Genomic DNA, 25,397 nt, shown 5'->3' with positions numbered 1-25,397 from the left:
TAAGAGATCATTTATTTTTCCTCAGTATGTTATATTTTTATTGGACTTGATGAGTTGGCTTACTTAGTGGGATGGGTTAGGTGCCATCACAACTAGTTTGATTTCGGGTCGTGATAGATTGGTATCAGAGCTCTAGGTTCAATGGTGATATGTGTTGAGTTGAAATATATGGCTCGATGAGCAGTTGAATGGTGATATGATGAGTACGAGATGATTGCGCGATGTGTTCAGATGGTTTAAAAGTGAAAAAAAGAAATTTTGAGTATATGACTCATGTCTCGATTTTGACGTAAAGTCTCGAGTTATGAATGTGTTGAAGGATTTTTCATGTTGTGAAGTTATGGGACAAATTAAAATTTTTATTTCTTGTTGATGAGTCCAAACTCAGAAAGATTAATTGATGGACTAATAGTTGTGGCTGTGAAAGGTCATAGAGAGATGTCAGTTTGAAGCTAAACATGTGGGTTATCACATGCGAGGTAAACTACAGATATGTGATCCTTACAATATTGTGTGGAGAATTTTTTCTTTACTACCGGTAGGGTAGTGGTATTGGGATTTGAATTTGAATTAGTCAAGAAAGTTGACCTGACTGTCACGAGAATGAAGGTGAGCTTTTTGGACGATTTGAGAAACCATATAGGTTGTGTTGCATGAGCTTGTGAAGAATTTAGTCAAATCTCACTAAGTGTTATGGCAGTAACTGGATATGTGTATTGTAAATTATTGAATGTTCTGATCTATGGCTTTGAGCCAAGTGGGGGAGTCTGCTATCGACAATTTGATTTCGTGGTTATATGTTAAATTTAGGTTTTGGTTCGAAACATTCTCGTGGGTTAGTTATGACCTGCAGAGGTTAAGATTGGGGAAGACTAGAATAATGAAATTCCCGAATACGAGTCATATTGCACTTTATGAGTATATTAAAATCATGGGATCATTAAGTTATTAATTGTGAAGAATGTAATGTGCATGGAACGTGAATGCGACCAGTGGTGTTAAGGCAGAGTTACTTCTTTGAGTGTTATTGTGCTAATGGGACATGTGTCATTTGGCCTATTTGGGCGGTGCAATTTAGATTTAAGCAGAGCAGATGAATCTTGATAGAGTTCTAATAGATTCAAAAATGTATATGTACCAATCAAAAAATTTTCGGATTCGTATACCGCTGGAATTAATTATTTGCATTGGATGGTATTGAAATATGCGGTAATTCTGTATGACTCTAGGTTCTACATTCCAGTGTAAGGGAGGTAAGAAAACAATTTTAAATTCACATAAGGTACTTTCAAAGTGGGCGTTTCAGTTGTGATACTTATGGGGGTGCTTAAGAAGAATTCAATGGCTTATGGGCCTTAGTGCCGTGTGGTTTTATGCTGGGAACTCTAGTAGTGAGCTTTGGGTAACGTTCATGGTGTACGTCAAGTAAGAGTGTTGACTTGAGGGTAATTCGGAAAGGAATCAAAGAAATAGAATAGCTTGGTAGTAAGTTGGATCAACACGATAATGAATATGATCAGTTCTTTTCTATAATAATGATGTGGTGATACTTTACAGATATTTTGGCGGCAATATTCTTGGGTTTGGTAACCAAGGTGGCTTGGTCGAGTTAGATGAATTCATTTTTGATATCTTGATTATGTACAAACAGATTTCAAAATGTTTGAACCGGATATTTTCTACCGGTGTGAGGAACACATGGTGTATTGTGATTTTCTTCTGGAAAGGAGCATATGGAATATTTCTAACTACTCGGGTATGTATTCTACTGGTGACTCAGAGTTGATATGAAATTCTCGTACTTTTCGTATGATGGTCTAATAGAGGTGGTGTGTCTTGTGGGATTGAGAATTTCATGTATAAGGTGCCAGTTTAGTTTTGAAGAAAACACACAAATTTTAGACAGCATGGCCAATTTAAGATATTTAGATCAATGTTATTACAACCTGGTATTTCACGAGAAAAGGTGTACATTTCAGAAGGGACATTGTGTTTTGACTTACAGATGTCTCGTTGGTATTGTAGTACTCACTTGGTTGATAGACTACTGATATACAAATTATTTCTATGTGGCACGAGAGAGTTTTGAAAATATTTATCATGGGATGATCGTGCTTGACGGATATGTTTGTCATTTAAGTGTTGAGGTTGTGATCAGTTACGGTGATTTATGTGATTTATGAATTTGGAGACTGGGAGTTCTCAAAAAGTATACTATTTTGGGATTGTGGCATGTTTGAGGTGAGTATTTTATTTAAACTCAGTGGAGGCACTAATTGCACTAATTGATTGTGATAACTATGCATTATGAGTGCGCATATATGCGAGGCTTGAACCTATGAGCGAACATCGAGGCAATTATTCATGTTCGAGAATGTGCTTAGGCTATTGTATACCTAGAGTTGAATTTCAAGCTTGAATTTATAATGGTTCTCGTAATTTGGACCTTTGTTGAGAACTATCTGGGCTATACTTGAGGTTACAATGAGGCTAATTTCCTGAATAAACTTGGTAGTTACTAATTTTGCGTTAACTTGCCGATTTTGAGCTGTGATAATGCAATTGGCTCACGCCTATAGTGCAGCGTGTTATTTATGCCAGTTTAGGAGCATGAGAATCTTGTTTCATTTGACATATATGTGTGTACTTGTTGGATTACTCCTGTATGATATGCTTGGATTGGAGGCATGTGACTATGCTAGGTAGATTGTGTTATTGGCAACTGGGTTGCTCGTGCAGTTGATGTTAATATGAGCTCTAGGAGAGTTGGTTATCGTTATTAGATTCGTGTGTCTTGGTTCTATTATTAATGATGAGCTCATAGCGTTTCGGTTGTGGTGGTGTTTGTTGAAATTGCAAAACAGTTCCCTTCTTTGAGATATTTTCCCATTTTGGGGTACCCAGATGGTGCAATATTGAGTTCTATTGGGGTGGCATGTATGTGGAATAGTCGTGTTCGATAATATAAGGTCATCAGACCTAGAATGTGTACTATCGGATTTGATTATGGTATATTTGGGAGGATAATATCGAATGTCGGACTAGAAGGTGATTATGGTTTTGATTGAAATGAAAAAGCTCCATGAATTGTTGATCTGATTGGTGGTTAGGTAATTCTGTATGTTTCTTTCATTTTCGGCGGTGTACGAAGGTTTTAGAACGAGGTCTTATTTGATATGAGGTTTATCATCGGCATCAAATTAATTTGAGCAACTACTATAATTAGAAAGCATTACTATGAGCATTGAGATATGTGGTATTTGAGTTGGAGTATTTGAGTTATAGTTACGACTTAGTACAACTTGTTCAGAATTATACAGTGTATAGATGTGAGGTTCAGATCTTGTAGGAAAGTTCGGAGGTTGGGATTTGGATTCTAAGGCTTATAGGGTTGGTTGAATTAAGAAATTTCAGTTATGTGGAGTTATCAGACCTAGATAGGATAGGGTGATGTGGGATCATCCCCGGGTATGTACATTGTAAAGCTACACGTCGGTTTGATGGCATTGGGAACAACTCTTGACACGTTCGACGACGAATGTGTGTTTAAGTGGGGGAGGATGTAACGACCCGACCTGTCGTTTTTAGCATTTTCATCCCGTTTAGCTATTTAAAGTCTTGAGTAGCGTTATTTTGTATATTATGAATTGCGAGAGTGGTCAAGTTTTAGTTACAGATGATTCAAAATTTAATTGAAAGAATAATTCATATTTTGGAAGCTTAAGTTGAATAAATGGACCAGATGGTAAAATATGTGTAAATTATCCCGAAAAAGATTTTTAATGATTCCAATAGCTCCGTATGGTGATTTTGGACTTAGGAGCGTGTCCGAAATTCTTTTTGGAAGTTTATAGTTAAATTAGGCTTGAAATGGCGAAAATAGGAAATTTGAGTTTGGAAGTTTGACCAGGGAGTTGACTTTTTGATATCGGGATTGAAATATGATTCTGAAAATTTGAACAGCTCCGTTATGTCATTTATGACTTGTGTGCAAAATTTGAGGTCAATCGGAATTGATTTGATAGGTTTCAGCATCGAATGTAGAAATTGGAATTAGGTAGTTTTGAATAGGCTTGAATTGGGGTGTGATTCATGTTTTAGTATTGTTCAATTTATTTAAGATATCGACTAAGTTTGTGCCATATTATGTGACTTGTTAGTACACTTGGTTGGGGTCCTATGTAGCTCAGATGCGTTTTGGAAGAGTTTTTGGAAGAAATTGGTATTTTGAGCATAAACGTGTAATGATCCAAAGGTCATTTTTAGTTCTAGAGATCAAAATTTTATTTCGAGACTTCCGGAATTTTTATAATGAATTATAGGACTGATCTGGAAAGTTTGGTCTAATTTCGTGAAGTCGCGATTGGGTTTTTAACGTGAAACATGAGTTAATTATTTAACGAGCGAAATGGGTATTACACTAAGCAAATGAGCTCCAAATTGAGTTTCAATTGAAGGACTAGGTCCGTATTATTATTTGTGACTCAGAGGAACAAGAATCGTCGAATTCCGAGTTCGTATGATAGAGTTAGAGCATTTTTAGTGAAATTAAAGGCTGCTGGTGCAGCAGGATCTGGTGCGCACCTTTAGCGACCAGATTTGACACTTTTAGCGACGAGAATTGGGCCTTTAGCGACCAGAATCGTGTTTTTAATGTTGTTTTGGTTTTTTTTAGCCCATTTTGACATTTTTGGGAGATAGAACACGGACTGGGGCGATTTTTGAGCAAGAAATCATGGAAATCTTGAGGTAAGTCACTTGTGATCATTTCTACTCCATAATATTGAATTATCATTGAATAATCCGACTAGATTACATGTTTTTGAGGTGTAAATTGAGGATTTGGACCTAGGAATTTGAAAATAAGATTTGAAGATTTGGAGGCCGAGTTGTTATCGGAATTTAGTAATTTTGGTATGGTTGGACTCGTGGTTAAATGGGTTGTCGAATTTTGTGAGTTTCGTCGGATTCCGAGATGTGGGCCCATGGGTGATTTTTAGTTAAATTTCGGATTTTTGTGAAAAATTAATATTTTTTACATGGAATTAATTTATATAAATTGTATTGACTGAATCACATTAATTGTGGATAGATTCAAGACGTTCGGATGCCGATTTACGAGGTAAGGGCATAGCGGAGTAAAGAACTTCACGGTTTGAGATAAGTAACTCTTTTAAACTTAGTGTTGAGGGTATAAACCCCGAATTATATGTTATGTGATTGATGTTGAGGTGACGCACATGCTAGGTGACGGGCGTGTGGGCGTGCACCCTGTGAATGGTGACTCTGTTGTTTCCAGGACAATGTGTAGTGGTCCTACTTTATTGATATATATGTTTTCACCATGTGATAAGTAAATTGAGTTGTACATTATGATAGATATCATGTCTAGGCTTTATGCCAATATTATTGAGACCCATAGTGGTCGTTTCTTGCTGTCATCTCACTGATTTTATTGATATTTCATACTCAGTCATATTCATGTATTCATATAATATCTCAGTCCCAGTTGTTATTATTGATACATTATATCATTATTTTTGGGCTGATTTTCATGACATTGTGAGCCCATGAGCGAGACTAGAGAGATTAATGACTGAGTGAGGCCGAGGGCCACATTGTGAGATATTGATACTATAGCACATGAGTTGTCCGTGCAGATACTAATATTGATACTATAGCACGTGAGTTGTCCGTGCAGCGAGTGAGTTGTCTGTGCATATACTGATATTGATACTATAGCACGTGAGTTGTCCATGCAGATACTGATATTGATACTATAGCACATGAGATGTCTGTGCAGATTTTAGCGCTTGGGTTGTAGGAGCCCTCCGGAGTCTGCACACCCCCAGTGAGCGCAGTCGACTATAAATAAATGGATCGGGTTGCACGCCGCAATGAGTATAGTACAATGCTGAGTGATTGAGAGTGTTGAGTATTGAGCATGGTAAAAGATAATGCGAGGCAGTGAGATTGAGTACTCTAAGAGTGTGAGTACATGAGTTCATTACTGAGAGGCATTGCATTTGGCATGTGTGCATAGAGTTGCATTTCTTTCTGCTGCCTGGTTTTAGTGACATTCATGATTTTACCTATTTCTTGACATGTAGGCATAGAGATGTACTTTCCTCATGCCATTTAAAAAATGAAATCTCCTATTTTGAAAGAAAGTTTTATGGAAAAATCACAGTTTTCAGACTTACTCATATTTTGGTAATTTCAGTTAAAAGAATTGAGTTTTACTATTATACTTGAAAAGAAAATGCTTATTTTTCCTGAACTGTGAACGCGCTGAGCATTTTATTATTAATTTATTCTTTGTGTTGCTTATGAATATTGTTGTGAAGTATTACTAGATGTGGGTATGGACCCTAACCTTGGTACAAGCTCGTTACTACTTTCAACCTGAGTTTAGGTTTGTTACTTATTGAGTACATGGGGTCGGTTGTACTCATACTACACTTCCTGCACATTGCATGCAGATTTCAGATTTTGATGTCGCCGTTTTTTATGAGAGCTGACTTGGAAGATGTTCCGGCGTACCTGTTGTAGCTGCCTCTTGTTCATGGTAGCCTTAGAATCATTAAACTCTGTTTATGTACTTTTCAAACAGAAGATGTATTTGTTTCATATTAGTTTTGTAAATTCTACTCATAGAAGTTCATGATTTGTACTACCCGTCCTTGGGAGGTGTATAAGAGATCATTTATTTTTCCTCAGTATGTTATATTTTTATTGGACTTGATGAGTTGGCTTACCTAGAGGGATGGGTTAGGTGCCATCACGATTAGTTGGATTTCGGGTTGTGATACTACCAACCATGGAAATTGGGAATCTCATCAACAGTTCTCATGGTTGCTAAAAAAAAGAGAGAAAGTTAAACAACTACTGGTAAAATAAATCCTTTCAAAATAAATAAAAAAAGAAAATACAAAAGTAAAACTTACGTGCAAAATTCCACTTTTCGGGGAATGGTACATTTTTTTTACCTACTAAACCAACAGTAAGGGCAACAACAAATCTGGCATACCAGCTACGGTCCTTATCATCCTCAGGGCTAACTAGCACTCTCTTACTTCTCGCCACTAAAGTGAAGATCCCATGTCGGAAAAGTTTAGGGGAGTAGAGATGGATTAAATGGAAAAAAGTAAAAGGCAAATTAGCCAACCTTGTTAAGTGCCTTAAACAAGCAACAACCCTCCACACAATGGGGCCAATCTATCCTAGACAAATATTGAAAAAACAATAGAACTCAATGGGGGGTTTGAAATTCAGTGTAAAGGGATATGTATACACAAAAGAAAATTCGGTCATGTAAGATGTAATTCTTTGGTTTGCATTAGGAATTATGATAGAGAAGTCAGGTCTCCAATGGCAATCCCTAAGAACAATAGAGATTAAACTTTCGGTAATTTGAGAAGGGTAGACGCCGACACGATCTAAAGAAGACATAGAAGAAACTTGGTTTCTGATCGATTCTCTATTAGTGTAAAAAGATAGTTCAAAAGGGACAATCTCATCTACTAAAGGCTCACAAACTGGTTCACTAGAATCTTTACCTCTAGAAGAAGATCTATGTGAATGAGAACCCCTAGTTCTAGAAGAAGGGGTAGAACTCACTAGAGGTAAAGAAGCACCCCGTATAGATAAAGACACTAAACTATGCAATCTTCCTCCTCTTCTGCTTCTAACAGGAGCAAGAGGAAGTTCGTCAACAATGGGGACTCTTCGAGGATTAGGGTTTGAAGAAGTCATGACTGTACGAGGAAGAAGAAAACAAGAATGAATATTCCAAGATAAGTAACTTTTTATGAGAAAGACCTTACAAAAGCTATACGTATACTCAGAAGCAACCGTCAAAGGAAAAGGTGTAATGATGGAAACGTCATGATGGAAACTGTCACTTCGTAATTGATGAAGCCGCAAAAAAGCCCTAAAAGACACTGAAGAGTTGTAGATCCAATCGAAAGATGCCACGTGTCACGAGCATTAAATGGAAGTGACATATAAAGCGTCAGTTCTAGAGAAGGTATAATGGCGACAAAAATTCCCGCTTTAATGAGATCCACTTCCCAAATATTCTATTAATGAATAAATGGCAAGTGGGGGGGCTATCTATATTGGAAAAAATCAAGTTATTACATCGAGTTAATTATGTGCTGATGTGTCATGACACGTGGATCAACAAAAGAATGACAGTTGGCGAAGAATAGTTGAAGAGGCGCGAGCTTTAACAGGCACGGGCAAAGATCCAAGAAAATCAGAAGGAATAGGTGCTCGAACCTCTTGATAATTTGAAGAAGCATCAGGAGAATGAACCTAAATAGCAAAAGAGTATAGATACGTATTATTGGTAATTAATGAGCATTAATTACGAAAAACGTTATAGAATCTGTACGGAAACAGTTACAATTGTCAATTATAACGTTACATTGAATGTCATTAATTGTCCATAATAACTCCATTATGGAAGGAGAGAAACGTATTACTTAAAAATAGCTATAAAAGGTGAGGAATGAACATTTGTAAGGACACGAATACTATTGGAATATACTGATTTACTTTGCTTTTTATCCAGCTATTATTTACATCAATTATTCTTATTTCTATTTGATTATCAGTAACCCGAATTCTTCTAAAAACAAGCTTTGACCGAAAATCTTATTTTTGGCTAAACAATACCCCTATGTAAAAATATTCCCACATACAAATTGTATGTTATATATGTATGTTGGGTGGGCATTGCATTTGAAAGTTTAAGGGGGAAAAATTAACAAAAAAGCTCCATTAAGAAATGCCAAATAAAAAGCTTCATTCATTTCTCGCGTATTGATGGTTAAAATTATTTATGTACAAATTTGTACATAAATAAGTTAAGTTAAGAGCATACACCTAAGTACATGTAAGTTTTTTAGAGAGCCTCCTCGCGACACCAAAGATACGTGGGATCTGCACCAGGTATCCATTTGTTTATTTTTTGTTCCAAAGTCATTTGTCTAAAAAAGGTTTTTTTAAAAAAATTAGATGTGCCACTTCACAAAAAATATTTAAGCCCATCAGAAGTTTACATTCCCGGCTATTGTAACCATTTGGTTACCTGGTGATGAAGTTGCTATTTTTATGTGACAAAATAAAGTTGTGAGATTTTGATACAAAAAATATATAAGTACGTGACTATTTGTGAAATTTACCCAAGATGATCCTTTTTTTCTACTTACTTTCACGAAGTATGACTCTAATCTCTCGTTCAACAAAAAAAATACTCATAAAACAATAGGAAACAGAAACAAATACAGAAATAAACTAACAACAGCAATCTTTGATAGTGAAAACAAATTTCAACTAAAATAACAGAACAACAACAAATTAAATACAAGAAGTTCAATCAAAATGACAATTACAAACTAGTGACTTTAAGCACTGGCTGCCGCAATTTCATAATACAGCTAACTAGCATAGGATTTTTGGCCGAAACTCGTTAAATCCTACCACATCCATGTATCATCAATCCGACCAACATCAACCTTACAACCATTGACCCGAAACCACCAACTGTCGTCGGAGCAGCAGCCTTTTCGGAAGAATGCATGGCGGCGATGGCTGACGGTGACGGTGGAGGAGGTGGAAGAGGGTGAACTACAACAGAAACCTTCATACCATCAGTGCAGCCACCAATGCCACAGATGAAGTAATATCTCTTGGACTTTTTCAGCGGAATGAAATCTCTTCCACTGCTCCAATTCCCAAATGCATCCTCTATTATGCACTTATCATATCCATTTTTATTCACTTCAAAAACATTATGTTGTGTCTTTTTATACCTAAATGCTGCCAAAAAACATGGAATTAATAGACAAGTTAGAGAAAGGGTCGGGTTAAGTTTTGTGTACTGCCAGTGATAATATTTCTATACTCAGTGCCGTATGCAGGATTTTACATAAGTGTTGATATAATTTGAAGAGATGGACAAATGAATAAATTACTATAATGACAAGTATCATTTTCTATACTGTATCTCTAATTTTCATTTATCTTATAAATGTCTAGTGAAAATTTTCGACCCAGGGTGTCCCATGATATAAGATGCATACACCCCTGTCTACACTGTCAGGTCAAGTACATGCAAGAACAGATTGTTGTACATAATAAACGTAATCTGATAACAAACAATTTTAAATGAATTGCATTTAGAAATTCATTTCAAAGTTTAAAAAAAAATAGCTTAGTTTCACCTAGCTAGTAACGTGCACTAAATTAATCAATTTTTTCCCCTGTTATTCTTATTTTTACTAACAGCGATATATTCTAGTTTATAAACATAGACTTTCATAAAAAAGAACATGACTTTGGATACCTAAATTCTCTCTAACAAACAAGGAATAGACTTATAGACAAGTTCAGGAAATATTTACGTACAAATTTTTTTTAGAAAAAAAAAAAAAAAGACGTACAGATTAGGTCACCAATGTAGAATGTTTGGTTGCTACTCCAGAGAGTATAGTTGATGCCTGGATTCCAACCTTTGTTCGCTCCGACGATGTGGTCAGTGGCAGAGACGGTGGTGGCAACGGCGGCGAGGAGGAAGAAGAGTACACAGAGAGCCATGTAATTGGGATGGATGCTAATTATAAGCTGAGAGGAAACAAGGCTAATTAGCAGCTCCTACTTTTTAAATTCACTACTTAAACCTTAAAATAAGATTACTCAACCAAACTTTATATATATAACGGATCCAAAGCTAAAGTAAAATCGACCATCATTAGATTAGATAGTAACTATACTGTAATATTTTATAATAGGAATTATCCCGCATACACCTCGTATATTGTACATTTTCCTCATCTTTTTAACCACAAAGTAATGGATCATACTATTGTTAAATTCAAATTTTTGCTGTTACACACTGGAAACCGCCCAGTCTGTTTGAAAGACGCAGAATTAAAAGAACTCGTTTTAAAAAATAGTGGATGAGTATACCGTTGCACGCATTTTTTAAAAAAGAAAAAATTGCACCTCTGTTTGCACCCTCTAGAGGCTGCTATATCTGTATTAAAAAAAATTAAGAAGAAACGTAAAACAAGTCTAAACAGAGGGAAAAGTTCTACATTTGTGATGATTGAACTCAGTACTCTTTTGTAATATAATAGTTCGTGTGACTAATTATAAATATATACATTCTGTAAATTAGTTCTTGAACTATGTATTATATACTAGTACAGATAGCAAATTAGCAATAGATGTACGTACTTGCATCCACTTCTGGAGCTCTACTTCCGCTCTGATCTTAAAGCAAAATGATTAAAAATTACTACTCACTTTATTTCAATCCATGTGTGATGTGACATAGTTTAAGAAGAAGAAAAACAAACACTTTCCAAGTTTACAGTCTTAAATACTTGAATAATAAAAGTTTTATGGGATCATAACATTTGTATGATTATAAATACTTTTTATTAAGAATAAAAATAGTACAATAAAAATTTACATTTAAATTATTTTCAAATATAAAATATATCATCCTTTCTTTAATCAACGAAGCATTTTAATAATGCAATTGAGGGAGCAACAAAATAAGATGTGAGAATGAGTATGTAGCAGCACGCCTTGTGTGGAAAGGCACGCCTCAATCACGTTGCCTGTTAAAGGAATGGCTGCTGCTACAACTACTACTCAACTTACCATTTTTATTTTCAACGATGGCATTGAAAAAGTAATGATTCCTTTCTTTTTGATATTATTGTCTCTTCTGTTGAGCCGAAGGTCTTCCGGAAACAGCTTCTTTACCCTTTTGGTGTAGGAGTAAAATTTGCGTACGCTCTATCCTCCCCAGACCTCACTAATAGAATTTAATTACTGAAATGTTGTTGTTGTTGCATTGAAAAAGTAGACCAAATTAATGGCTACCACTAGGCACGTCTTCTTAATCCCTTGTTTCCGCAATCTGCGATCTTGTTGTACGAGAATTTTGTCGACCATAATGATGTCTGCTTCTACAGTAACTCTGTACAAATGCATATTGGTTCACAAATGCAGCAAAGAATTCAGTAATGACTTCCAGACCAAATATTAGTCGTTTTGGTAAACTTTCAAACGTAACTCACTTTTAAATATTATTCGAACTTCTCTTCACATAACTCGCTTTCAAACACAAGCCTGTTAAAAAGCATCCTGGGTCCAAAATATGACTACTACTCCTGCGTTAGCATTCCCATTCTTCAAAAGATAAAACGATGAAAATCCAACATTTTATTCAGTCGGCGTCATTAATCAAGTAATAGTTCTCTTTACAATAGGGAAAAGAAAAAGGGAGAAAAAGACTACACTTAGCAGCACTAGGCAAGTGTATCCCGCGTACGTTATTCGCCTATTTGAAGCTAAAAACCTATCCCCACATCTGAAAAGATCGGGAATCGAGCATATATACAGATCTTCTAGTATCTCTAGAATGCCTCCGTTTTATCTATCAAAACTTCAAAGCTTGCGGTGACATCTTAACTACTCCTATATAGGAGATATTAAATGCAACCACTAGTTAAATTCAAGCTTTTTCAGCTGCATTATCATTACATTGAGATCCTGTAGGTACAGCATTAGGATTGTTAGATGCTACTGTGTTTTCGTTACATTCAGAATTTTGATTAGAAGGCAGTAGTTGCTCCTTGTTCAATGCAACGGTCTTGAAGGGTTTCTTGAGTTGTACCAAGATCATGGTCATGTTATCACATCCTTCTCCACCTGTGGCTGGCGCCAAACATCTATCTAGCACTCGCTCACAGACAACGGAGAGCTTATTTTCCTGCACCAACGGTGACACATTTATTTTTAAAAACTGAAAAGCATGATCTTAGAACAACAAATAATATAATTAAGGACTCACATGTTTTAACTGTTCCCCAACAAAGTCCACAACTTCTTGGCTTGACATGCAATCCCTAATGCACAAGCAATACAGATATAAGCACCAAAATTATGAAATTCTGGTGTAATGATATAACAAAAAAAAGGTGCAAACAGGGCCTGGCAATGTACTCGCATCTAACATAAACTGACGTTCTAATTACAAGAATATAACCATATCGCAGAGAATTTCTAATAACATTAAAAAGATGCAAGCTCCACCATTTTCTTTTTTGGAAAGTTGCATTTGTATGGAAACAACATGCAGAAAGAACCATTGAACTTCCCAAAAGCCTGCAAAAATCCATACTAATTTTCTTTTCTTGTACATCTTGTCAACCTACTAGCAAACAGTATGCAAGTTCAAGTACACTAAGCCCAGCAATCTAATAAGTCTAGAAGGAATAAACTGATGTTCACCTAAAAGAAATTGGATTTTGGTGCAAATACAGTAACTGGGAAGATAGAACCAAAATGATACGATATACTTACCATATGCCATCACAAGCTAGAACAAGGAAATCATCATCATTGCAGAGCTCAACCTAACTTGAGGGAAAATTTAGGAAAAGAAATGTTAAATGCAAAATCGTCTTCGGCTAGAAAGGAACACAGACAAGAACTCTCCATTTTGATCAGTTAATAATTAAAGAAAAGCAATAATGCTCCACCTTCACCTAGCTGTACACGTAAATATACTGTAGAAAATCTTCCTCCAATAACTTTCATTGTTCTACGGATTCGAAAGGAATCATAAGCCATTGTTTACTTACAGAGCGGATATCAGGATTAGCAGTCACTATTTGTTTTTCAGCAGGCAATGATTTGTTCTGTTTGAGTTCCATGTCGCCTGAAATTACTGAAGTGATCAGACTTGCCATAACACAAGGGGAAAAAGGAGCTATACTTTTTTATAGTATCTTTAAGAAAATGCAATATTTTTAATACCAATTGCTCTTGCCATGTTTAAACTTCCATTAACCCGTCCACACCGGACGTATCCACCAGCATTACTAATCCTTTGCTTTTCAGCTTCAAGGTCAGGCTTATGGTCCCTAGACATATCATATGCCTGCATAACATGTTTTGTGCTTAATACAAATATGCCTCCTTAGAAGAAAGACAAGCATCATGTACAGCGATGTTAACTCCAAACAAGCTGCTTTAACAATTTGTCCAGAATGCAAATCATTTTACAATCCTGAACCAGAATATATAACTGATACAAAAGTAAATGCTACCTGACCCTTCCGAGATAAGACACAGCGAGAATCGCCAGCATTTGCCACAAGAAGTTGAGTATTTTGAATGATTGCTACACATGCTGTGCTTCCTGCAGTTGGCCCATGGTAATCAGAGTTAGCCCCCTACATTGGAAAAAAGGCAAAAGGTCAAAAGGATTAAACTCCAGTATACTGATTAAATTAGTTGGAAAATAAATTTTGAGAATATAAGTATTAATAACACCAAGCAGTCTACCGGATTAGTCAAACCACTGCAAGACAAAGAGTTATACAGTACTTTCTGACACCTCTTAATGCTTCTTATGTCATTTTTCTTTGGATAAATATATCTTACACCTTTAAGGAAAACAAAAATAACTGATATTAAATAGTATACCCGACGATACTCTTTAAGGTTCTTTTGTTTCTTATTCATTCTTCATGTTTTCTATTCTTCTTTTCTTTATTTTTTATTTTATTCTTATGATGGTCTTGTCGGGGCCAACTTGACCGAACCTCAGCTATTCCATCGGTTTTCCGTGCTACCTCCCACCAACATAGGTACCAGGTAACCCCACCTACCAAAGCTTAGGCAGATACGAAGAAATCACCTAATATTTCTTGCCTCCATTGTGATTTAAACCTGAGACCATGGTTTTCCTCCCATTTTATTGCAAATATGTCACTTTATTTGCCCCTGGTTGGGGTTTGGAACAAGGACAATCATTTAAATTATTGGAAATAAATTTCCTTTTAACCTAGAGTAATTCAATCCTAAATATAGGCCGACATGATTCGGTACAATCTTCAACAGAAGTCAGAAATGGCAAGAGTAGAATAACCTTCAATTCTTGCTTCTACAAAGATAAAGATACTTCAACATTTGACGGGTGTTTAACTCGCCATGATACTAGATTAAGCAAAAGATTAAACAACGTTCAACTTTGACATCTTTATCATACAGGTTTTTTTCCTGGTGATAGGTGATTCTCAAAGAGGATAAAAAAGCCAACATTTATCATGTTAAGAATATTCTGTAATTAAAGAAATAGATTAGCTAAGTATCAACTAAAATCAATTAGGAACACAGGGAATATTATATATATCAACTAGAATTAATTAGGGAATCATATTGGAGGTTCAACTCCAGTAATTATATAGCATTTCCTACTTTAGAACATGTGTAAAAAATTTTAAACCCCAATAGTTAGTGGGAACAGTCTCACAATTCTCTTTTTCCCTTCCTCTTTTTTTCATGACACCAGGGCCAAGGAAGTGAGAATATTCTCAAAAATCCTTCTTTCTTCTCTGCTACAAAGAAAAAAACATTGTTCAGGCAAATAGTGGTCAGAATTCGATAGAAGAAAACTCTGTTTCACCATTCCCTCACTGCCAAAGCATCATTCAGCATTTGGTTGCAGTATTTTGTTGTACCATCTAATCTCTGGGAAAAAATTTCAACCCAAGTTTATCATGTGATTTCTTAAGGCCCCTTTGGCCATGACTTCCCACTTGCATATAATTATAGCAGTTTCTGCAACTTGCATGTTGACATTTAGCCACAAAATTTCATTTAAGAATTTGAATATCAAGTGCAATATTATTTTAAGTTGAAATAATGGTTTGAAAGTGTATTTCAAATGGCAACCTTTTTTCTGATAACCGTGGTGTTCCGGTCAGCTAGCGCGCACCTCGACTAATTCCACGAGATAGTTGTCACCTCCCACCAGCGACATGTACCAGGTAACTCTATTCACCAAGGCTTGGATAGATGGGAAGAAATCACCTAGTGTTTTTTGCCTCCGCTGGAATTGAACCTGAGACTTCATTTTTCTCACCCACTTCATTGACCATTACGCCACACCCTTAAATGCTTAAATGAGAATTTTATTACTTCAACTTCCACTCACAACTTAATTTTCACAAACATTTTTCCAAGCGAAGTTCATGTCTTAACACAATATGAACTTCCACAAACTTTTTTCAGCTTCAACTTCAGAAAATCTTTCTTTTCAACTTGCATACCTAGTCCGTAAAAAGGCTATAATAGTTGTGATTACACTATTAACAGATACTTTATTTCAACGATACTTTATACAAGAATGCTCCATAATTTTCATCAAACTCACTTAACCAAACATCATGCGTCCCACTCAACACAAATACAAGAGCCTTACCCTTTTCTTTGGTCTACTCCATGACAATCTCAAGCAAATCCTCCAATTACTGACTCGATTAATGTTCCTTCTCATGATACAGCTCTATTAACTGAACCAACGGCTCAGCAGGTTTACACATCAAGTTGAGCCCTTAACAGACGAGGCTGCTGTTCTCATTGTCCTTCAAGCAGGTACTCGATCCACTTATAATCTTTATCCTATTTAATATTTTTGAGTTATCACTGTTTGTCACATTCATATCATGCATTTGTCATAAATTTATTCACTCTCCCAATACCTAAGACTGTAGTAAAAGCAATGGTTTATCTCAGTTAGCATCACGCTATGATTAAAGAGACGGCTACTTCACATGATAATGATATCAAGAGATTGCTCCTTTGTCACTGGATAAAACAACAGAAGGATGTCCTGGAATGGTTTACAGTCAAGATGAACCAAAATGAACCAAGATACGAAAGCTGATGCTCTTAAAACTCAACTTGTTGGCAAAGGATACACATAAGTGTATGACCTTGATTAGAGTCATACTTTTTATTTCGGTGGTTAAATTTGTATTTGTGTGATTATTTTGCAGAAGGTACCCCACTAGCCCTTTCTTTAGTTGCACAGCAAGAATGCTTTACCGCAAGCATTGGCTGCTTAGGAGGAGTCTGAATTAGTGTAAGCTAAGCTAATCCTTATACAGCCTCAAGCAATCTCCAAACGCATGATTTAATTGTTTTAGCTCTATTGTCCAACAGTTGGCATTGCTTCAAAATGAAGTCGATCTTTCATAATTTACTGACTTTCTTCTCATAGCAGATGCATTTTCTTTGTGGTTTATATTGATGACACTGTCATAACAGGTGATGATCGTGAAAGTATTATTTAACTTAAACAGCATCTCACCAGTTACTTCCAGATTATGGACTTGGAGAAATTGAAATACTTTCTGGGCATCGAGGTGGTAGAATCTAATGTTAGCATCAAATATACAATATAATGTTGAAGTACGTCCTTGTTGTGTATTGGACAGATGGAGTGTCCAAAAGCTCAAGATGCATCAGTCTATCAGAGAATTGTTGGTGAATTGAGCTCTCTACAATTACAAGACGAGACTTCTTATTAGTTGTTAGTGTGGTTAACCAGTTTCACCAGGTGCTTATGAAAGTCATTTAACTGCTCCGCATCAGGTATATCAATCGATCTATTCCTTTAAAGGTAAGATATATCAATGGATCTATTATACAAGGACTATCATATGAGAACAGGGGACAAACACAGATTTTTTCAATATTCTGATACATACTGTGCAGGATCTCCTTTCAGTAGAGGATCTATCCCAGCATACTGCATCTTAATGGGAGACAATCTACTATCTTGAAAGAGTAACAAGCACGATGTGATGTGGGATCGAAATCGAGGAAGCAGAATGTCGAGCCATGGCCTTGACCATGTGTGGGATTTGAAATTTGAAGGTAAAGAACCATGAAACTAGCTAATGACTATTAAGCCACAGTACATGTTCATTTGAATCTCATGCTTCACAAGAGAGAGAGAGAGAGAGAGAGAGAAGAGTATCAGGCAAAAGACGTATTACTATGAGCTTTTGTTAATTCAGATGACTAGTTGGCAAATATCTTAATATAATCACTTCAAGTCTTCAGGATCAAACAAATTTGAAACAAGCTAGCAGAATACAATATGTAGCAGAGTACATATTATGTTCTTAAAGACACAAACTAGGAAATATAATGAACAATTATGGAATCACTTAGGAGATTCAATTCCTTTAATTATGTGTCATTTCCTATTTAGAACATGTGTACAAACTACTTAAACCCCCCAATTTTAAAGGAAATCAAGCGGAACATTTCAACAATTCTTTGTTGCTTCCAGTACAATAAGATTCATAAAAGAACACGATGACTAATTTAGACATGGTATGACATGACAACCTGGAGTAAGAATGCAGGAAATTACAAATTCAAATACTCAAAAGATGAAACTTTTTTTTTCCAAAATGTTAAAGTCAGACTCTTCAAATTGTTTCCGATGAGTAGGACCCTAAAATTCATTAATAGCACAAAGAATGTGTTTGCAGCCACAAACAAATGTAGTGCACCTTGCAGCTATAGATCGACACAACAAATAAAGGCTGGGACTGATACCTTATCTGAAGACGCACAATCCATTTGCCCCTTGAATTCACCACTCTTGCGAGGCGATATCAAACCCTCTATTATCTCCTTAGCTTGGTCCTTTTCCGCCAAAGAGGCTAATTCTCTCTGACCTGTTTGTCCACGCATCATCTCGTCCATTCTGCATGGAGAACATGCATAAGGTCAGACTCATAAACATAGAGACAAGAAGCTCATAACAATGTAAAAGAAGCTACTAATAACGTGGAAACCCCTTTTTCAGAAAAAGCCATTAATATTTTACCACATTAACACACTCATACTAACAAATTATAGTAGAAAAACTCAAGAGGGGCAGCTAGTTAACATGTAATATCTGGAGGACCCGAAGGGACACTAATGCTAAAAACCTATTAGCAATAAAAGTGCCCAATTTTGGTCAAGAAGCCAATTTAATCTCAGAATCAATTGAAAGAAATCTCATAGCAGTACAAAAATATAAGCCCATTCCAACATGCATCATACTTTGTTAAATCAGCAAGCTTAGGGATACTTGAATATGTAATTGCCTGTCCTGGCTCAGCACCCCAGGCTGATGAGAACATGAAAATGACACGAGAATGACACCTTCCTGCTGCCTTGCATACACTAGGTCAAGGATTACATTGCGGCACAAGATGAAAAGTTAAATTAAATGTGAAAGACTAGGCATGAGGCGACCTGAGAAAAGCATGCTGCATAGAAGTGCCTACATCCCCAACTGAGAATGCTTCATGATTAAGAACCTCTCGGTGAAGAAACTTGGCACAAAATTTAGAAACTTCATCGCCTACAAAATTGAAGAGCCTTATTAAGTGTTAATATGGCGTCTAAGCAAAATGTTACTACAGAGAGCTACTTAATAAAGTAAACAACGGACTGGAACTGTATCCATTCCCTTCGCATGGTTGCAATTAGAGGAGGTGAAAAACAGCTTGAAATCCAGCAGTATTGTTTGAAGGAAGAAAGCATTGATTGCATAGAGTGAAGAGACGAAGGACTTCCTGATCTCTTAGACTCTAAATTAAATAGCTGTTTACATCAATAACAAATGAGCTATTCCTCAACTAGATGCCTGAAGGCTCTGATCAGGGAGAGAAACAGGAAATATTGAGGATAACCTGGAAAGGACCCTCTTCAAGAAAATGATAATTTGCAGAGGACTGTAGAAGACATGGCGGCCTATAAAGGGCTAATTAGAAAGACTCGCTGCAAAAAAATTCTCTAGCTGCAGAAAGACAGAGCGAAAGTGACTTCAAACTACTCCTATTTGCAGTTGACACAGCTTTCCTGTGATGGATACAGAGCATTGGGACATACTGAAACAACCAAAAAGAAAATGGAAAGAGCAAGGAGACATGTCAAATTGAGTCCCATTCCTCTTAAGACTTCTTTCAGAGTTAGATTACCAACAATATTGCAATTGGAGAGGATCTTAGCACATTTCACTTAAGAAGACATACGTTTCACAATCATCGAAGTTGACACTCAATCGGTATACAAACAATATGTCATTTAGATTTCAAAGTCAAATTCCCAAAGTGATCAAGAAGAAAACAACAAAACTACATTTAGTAAGTTGTATGGAAATACTTCAGAAGTACTCTATAGCTATCTGAAACAAGGGAGGTGGTGCATATTTAGCAGAGTGGAATTTTAAAAATAAAAAAAAGTAAGGGAGACAATAAGAGGAAACTAAGAGTTTTCAGCCAGGTATATTAGAAAAATGGCTTTTAAGGTCTGGGCATCGAAAGAAGTGCTATGTCGAGAATATTCCAAAGCCAGATAAGAAATGAGGGAAAATGGGTCATGGAAGATGATTTTCGTACTACTTAGGACCAGGAACATGAACTACCAAGTTCAATAGAAAACATGATGATCAGTTCTTCTCTGAAAGGGAGAAACGGATACCCACTCACTTTTGTGAGAAATTTCTCCATCAAGAGGAGAGCATTTGCTGATTTTGACACAAACTCTAGCGGATTATATTTGGGTGAATAAAGTTATCAGAAGTTAGTAATAAGAACAGGGCCACTGCAGGAAATGGCGGTGAAGGCAGACAAAACAACCGAAAACAGCCCGAGGACAAGTTGCTATGGAAGCAGGAGTAAGAAGTTAATTGCACCTAAGAAAGTCAGCTTTGCAGGAAACAACACTTTAATCAAGGACAAGTTGATGATAAGAAGAGAATTCATGTAAAATGCTGCTTCACTTGGAATAGCATGAAGATACAAGACAGAGCATTATCATCCATATCCAAATTTGTTTTTTATAACTTCGTTGCAGCTGGGTACCGTTCAGAGGAAGAAAGAATGAACAAGCTAAAAGATTGTTGTCTGCAAGACGTTCATGATGTATAAAGCTTAATGGGAAAGCAGATCAAAGAAAGTAATCAGAATTAAGCAACTGAAAATGGAACATTATATAACTACACGGCAACTGATGAACAGTTCAAAAATCGGCAATAACCCCCTCATGGATATCAAAGAACCATGGAAAGACGACATCCAACTTCTGAGGAGAAAGTGAAGGACCAGCAGATACTTAAGTTTGAATTTTCTTATTCTGTTCCTTTCTTTGAAATACCCTTATATACAAGGTCATATTGTTTTCCCAGTTTTTGGAAAGAATCTAGTTGGATGACATTGAAAACCTGAGACTTCTGTAATGAATTGTGCCCTATACTAATCAACCTAATGTTTACAAGACAACAAGGAAACATATTTAATAAAACATTAAAGTGACTTCCTGCTTCAATGCAGGGAAAACTAGAAAAGAACATAGATGTAAAGCAACAATAAATGACACATGTAGTCAAAAGATACAATTTCCTCAACTGCGGCATATCTGTAATTAAAACATGACCATATCTCAAAGTTTCAGCAAAGTAAAGAGAACTGAACATTATCTTCAAGAATACAAGACTTTGGTGAAGAAATAACATATTAGTCAAAAGCTCATATGTTGTCCAATAGAGACAGGATGAGAGTTAAAACATAGGTAGTATTATGAAGCGCCACTAATATGCATGCAGAAAATAAGACCAGCATTGCTAGCAAAAGACAGTTAAGTCCTATAGCAGAGGAGTAGGTCCCTTACCTCCATGGCCATCATATACACCAAAGAAGGAAGTGGAAGTGTCCAAATGTGGATAAACTGCATGCTATATAACATCTCATTTTAGCAATCTTGTTCACTACAATACCTAAGCAAGATATTAGGAAACTGACTAATACTTAAAGCCAAAGCTACTTGAAACTCGCTATCATATCAGGTACACAACAATGGTAAAACATGACGGCTGAAAAATGATGACAATTTAATTTTTTCAAAGGCATAGAAGGTCCATTTTGCAACAAACAGTGATGGAAATTTAAGGATTACAAAAGACTGTGAAAATGCACACATGAATGCACTTACAGCATCTTCCATGGTTGAACGCCATCCCTGCATTGATGACAAGCCATATCTTAGTCTGTCATTCTCACCATCCTCGGACACTTTTTCAGTTTTCGGACTGCTTAAATATATTCCCATATTGACCTGCATATGGAAGCATACAGTAAACATATTTACATGCAGAATTAATACAAAATATTTTACCGCTTATCAAATAACTTAGTCCATACATAATACAGTAAATACACAGACTTGATAAGCACATACACTGGAAAAAAGGGTTAAGTTCGATCCTTAAACACATAACATGTTCAACTCCTTCGGGCACTGTAGAGAACGCTGTTCGAGAGTTTTCTATTAAGAATTTAATAGATACACCAAACATGGTGGTAAACAGAAATATACTGTACCTGCCCCATTTTATATGAAGAAGTTTGATTGGGCTCGGAGTTTAAAATGTTAATAGACTTGTATAAATATATAGATGATACTGGAAGAAACTATTGAAGTATTGGTTGAAAACAACTATGATTGAGAAAGAGCTTAAAATTTGAATAGTTCAAGGAATTTGAAGTCTTTAAAATGGTGAATGCTGCATAGAAATGGCATTGCTTCAAGCATTTTGGGATGTCTCCCAAAAGGAAAGAGTTTCATATTAAACAGAACCGAGGGAGTGTTTAGTGAGGTACTGAATGTAATACCTTTGAGGGGATACTTTTTGATTCATATCTTGAATCCCATTTATTTTTTAATTCATATCTTGATTCCCATGTTCCTAATATTTAACATCTAAGAAAGGTAGCAACTGCTTCAAAGTTAAAAACTACCAAACCTCCAAATTAAACCTCCAAAAAAAAATAACAGTAAAGTGGGGTGGTTGAGACCGCTGTCGTTAAGAAAATTATGTATTATTTGCTGGTGGGAGATACGAGATACTCGGTGGAATAGTTGAGGTGGGCACAAGCTGGCCCGGACATCACCGTCATTAAAAAAATAGAATATTACTCATTACCCTTTTCTGTTTCTCAGAATATTATTTATCACTACAGTATCACAATCCCTTTTCTGTTGCTGAGAATATTATGCATCAATACCCTTTTATCCAGCGTACAATATGCTACAAGAAGTTCTCGGTTCAAATCCTAGCGGATGCAAAAATACACTAGGTGATTTGCCTTTACCTTGGTGGGTATCTGTGCTGGTTAGAGGTAACAGCTACCCGATAGAATAGTCAAGATGTGCGCAAGTTAGCCCGGCCACCACTGCTAAGGGTGGCAAACGGGCAGGTCGGGTCGGATATGGAACATGTCGAAAAGGGGTAATGCAAGAACGGATAAATTATCCAATCCGACCCATATTTAATACGGATAAAAGTGGGTTAACCGACGGATAATATGAATATCCATATTATCCATGGTTTCTTGAATATGATCATTTTGGGAGAATATCTAGTATTCCAACTGGAGCCCCAAACTTGAGGCTTTACAAATGTAAAAGTTAAACCCATTAGTTATCCATTTTCTAAGTTGATAAGATGGTTCTTATCCATATTTGACCCGTTTTTAAAAAGTTCGTTATCCAACCAATTTTTTAATGGATAATATGGGTGGATAAGTGTTTTCTTTTTTAAATTTAACCACCACTAAAGTCTACCGCTGTTAAAAAAACACTAAGCTACAAGAAGTGAGTGATACTATGAGCCAGAATAACATAGCACAACAATGAACAGATAATTCTAAAAAAAATTGAAATATGATACGTAAACAAATTTCACTATGTTGTAAATAATGATTATCCAAATTACTATAGAGTTCCACAAGTATGCATACCAGTATAAGCACTATAAAGATCCGTCGAATAAATTGAAAAATAGAAAAAGAATGAATCAAAAGGGAAATGATTAAAGAATAATCAGCAACAGTGCGTTAGGGTTACAAAGAAACTCACAGCGCCCAATGCCGAAGTCGGTGTTCGCAACGAAATGATTAGAGATCGTCAGCTAAGCAGCTGTTAATCGGTGGTTCATGACATTACTTTTTCATGCTCTTTCTTCTTTTTCTTTTCTTTTTTCTTTTTCACTAATTCTTCTACCAGATTATCCGAATAGAAAGGAAAATATATTATAATTTTACATCAGCATAGTTATAAAAACTTTAAACTATATACATATATATAATTATGTACGTATATTCTATCAGCAAAGCACACTGTTTTTGAAATCTATCGCCATGGCACACTGTATTAGTGGTTAGTATATATGCTTTTTTTTCTAATAATAAGTAGAAGAAAATATTTTATGTCCTCTTTAAATATTGTATGGCAGATTCAAAATTTAAATGTGATTTAGTAGTTCACGGCTGAATTTAATACACTTCTAATATTAGCTATTGCGAATAAAATGAGTAATCAACTATTAAATTGATAAACTAATTTAACTTTATAATTGATTATCTTATGATTAAGAAGTTCCACAAATCGATAAGTTATACTTGTTGGTATTATTTATAATGCAAATTCAACGATTTCTTTTTGAAAATTTATTTCATCCAATAGCCATGGGTATTTATTTTACAATTGCCATATCTATTTTCAAGTGGCTGCTTACATAAAGTATTGTGGCCAAATACTCTTAGATAATTGGTACATGGCAAGAGGTTTTATATGTGGTATTGATTTAAAAAATTGTTTGACAAATGGCCTTGCTAAGCCAAGTGTCATTTTGCATGACATGTGTTGTCATCTTGCACGAAAGAAAATTGACAAGTAAGTCATGTGTTGCCAAATGCATGAAAGAAAATTGACTAGTAAGCAAGACACTTGTCATGAAACTAAACTCATTTTCATGCTATAAATAGGATGATCATTAGCCATCATATTCACTCAATTCTTGACCAAGAATTCTTCTAGCTAATCATTACTTTCTTCCTAGTCTTCTTTGTGAATTATCTGACACATAAAATACCTCCATCTTCTCTTCTTTTCGGGCAGCTGTTTTGTGCAAATTCTAAACTTCCAGCCACGAGTGCAGGTGTTTGGAGGTGTTGTAGAACCTTGGGGAGCGACCGGTCTTAACGATTTGCACCCAGTCGGGCCGAAATTGCTTTCAAGGTAGTGGCTTGCCACAACATAGTATTTTAATAAGTTGTTCTTCTTTCCTTCTTGTTCTTAGTCAATATTAACTACTCCCTTTTCTTACATTTTGAAAGCGATTTTACATATATTATTGGCTAATGGCTACCACTTTGAACAAAACACTTCTTGATCTCTCAAAGCTTGAGCCTTTAGATAGAAATATTATAAGCGTTGGTCCTAGAAACTTTTAATTTTTTTGAACAATTAGAAGTTGATTATGTTTTGTTTAACGATCCTCCTGCTGATATTGTTGCTAACAGTTCTAATGCTGCTAATATTGTTGTTGCTGATGATGATGCTAAGAAGAAATTTGAAAAGGATAATAAAACAGTGAGAGGGCATCTGCCTAACCATATGACTAACCCTCTCTTTGATTTGTTTATAAATTATAAATTTGCTAAAGTCAT

The 25,397-nt window shown here is 35.8% G+C and overlaps 2 protein-coding genes across 3 annotated transcripts; both read right to left on the bottom strand.

Moving 5' to 3' along the window:
- Window positions 1-9,299: 9,299 nt before the first annotated feature.
- LOC104215304 (early nodulin-like protein 19) lies at window positions 9,300-11,167 on the bottom strand. Its single transcript, XM_009765075.2, has 2 exons — window positions 10,452-11,167; window positions 9,300-9,828 (listed from the first exon to the last, which is right to left on the bottom strand). The coding sequence occupies exons 1-2, from the start codon at window positions 10,603-10,605 to the stop codon at window positions 9,479-9,481; spliced, it is 504 nt and encodes a 167-aa protein (XP_009763377.1). The 5' UTR covers window positions 10,606-11,167; the 3' UTR covers window positions 9,300-9,478.
- Window positions 11,168-12,225: 1,058 nt separating this feature from the next.
- On the bottom strand, window positions 12,226-24,006 carry LOC104215302 (probable protein phosphatase 2C 60). Of its 2 annotated transcripts, XM_009765072.2 has the most exons (11): window positions 23,806-24,006; window positions 21,880-22,002; window positions 21,559-21,622; window positions 19,141-19,249; window positions 18,451-18,601; window positions 14,139-14,264; window positions 13,846-13,969; window positions 13,671-13,747; window positions 13,390-13,442; window positions 12,878-12,932; window positions 12,226-12,796 (listed from the first exon to the last, which is right to left on the bottom strand). In XM_009765072.2, the coding sequence occupies exons 2-11, from the start codon at window positions 21,994-21,996 to the stop codon at window positions 12,539-12,541; spliced, it is 1,134 nt and encodes a 377-aa protein (XP_009763374.1). In that variant the 5' UTR covers window positions 21,997-22,002; window positions 23,806-24,006; the 3' UTR covers window positions 12,226-12,538. The 2 variants fall into 2 exon arrangements, with proteins under 2 accessions (XP_009763374.1, XP_009763376.1); XM_009765074.2 differs by lacking the exons at window positions 21,880-22,002; window positions 23,806-24,006 and adding an exon at window positions 18,946-19,051.
- Between the last annotated feature and the right edge of the window lie 1,391 nt (window positions 24,007-25,397).

This window comes from Nicotiana sylvestris, chromosome 10 (assembly GCF_000393655.2).
Source record: "Nicotiana sylvestris chromosome 10, ASM39365v2, whole genome shotgun sequence".
Classification (NCBI taxonomy): Eukaryota; Viridiplantae; Streptophyta; class Magnoliopsida; order Solanales; family Solanaceae; genus Nicotiana; species Nicotiana sylvestris.
Note: the sequence above shows the minus strand (reverse complement) of the source record. Positions and strands in the feature narration are given on the sequence as shown.

Excerpts from the sequence above, each read along its gene's own strand:
- LOC104215304 (XM_009765075.2), bottom strand. The coding sequence starts at position 10,605 with ATGGCTCTCTGTGTACTCTTCTTCCTCCTCGCCGCCGTTGCCACCACC. Across the intron at positions 9,829-10,451 it reads CTACATTGGTGACCTAATCT|CATTTAGGTATAAAAAGACA; the intron begins GTACGTCTTTTT and ends GTTTTTTGGCAG.
- LOC104215302 (XM_009765072.2), bottom strand. The coding sequence starts at position 21,996 with ATGGGAATATATTTAAGCAGTCCGAAAACTGAAAAAGTGTCCGAGGAT. Across the intron at positions 19,250-21,558 it reads TGTATATGATGGCCATGGAG|GCGATGAAGTTTCTAAATTT; the intron begins GTAAGGGACCTA and ends TCAATTTTGTAG. Across the intron at positions 18,602-19,140 it reads ATGCAGCATGCTTTTCTCAG|AATGGACGAGATGATGCGTG; the intron begins GTCGCCTCATGC and ends TTCTCCATGCAG.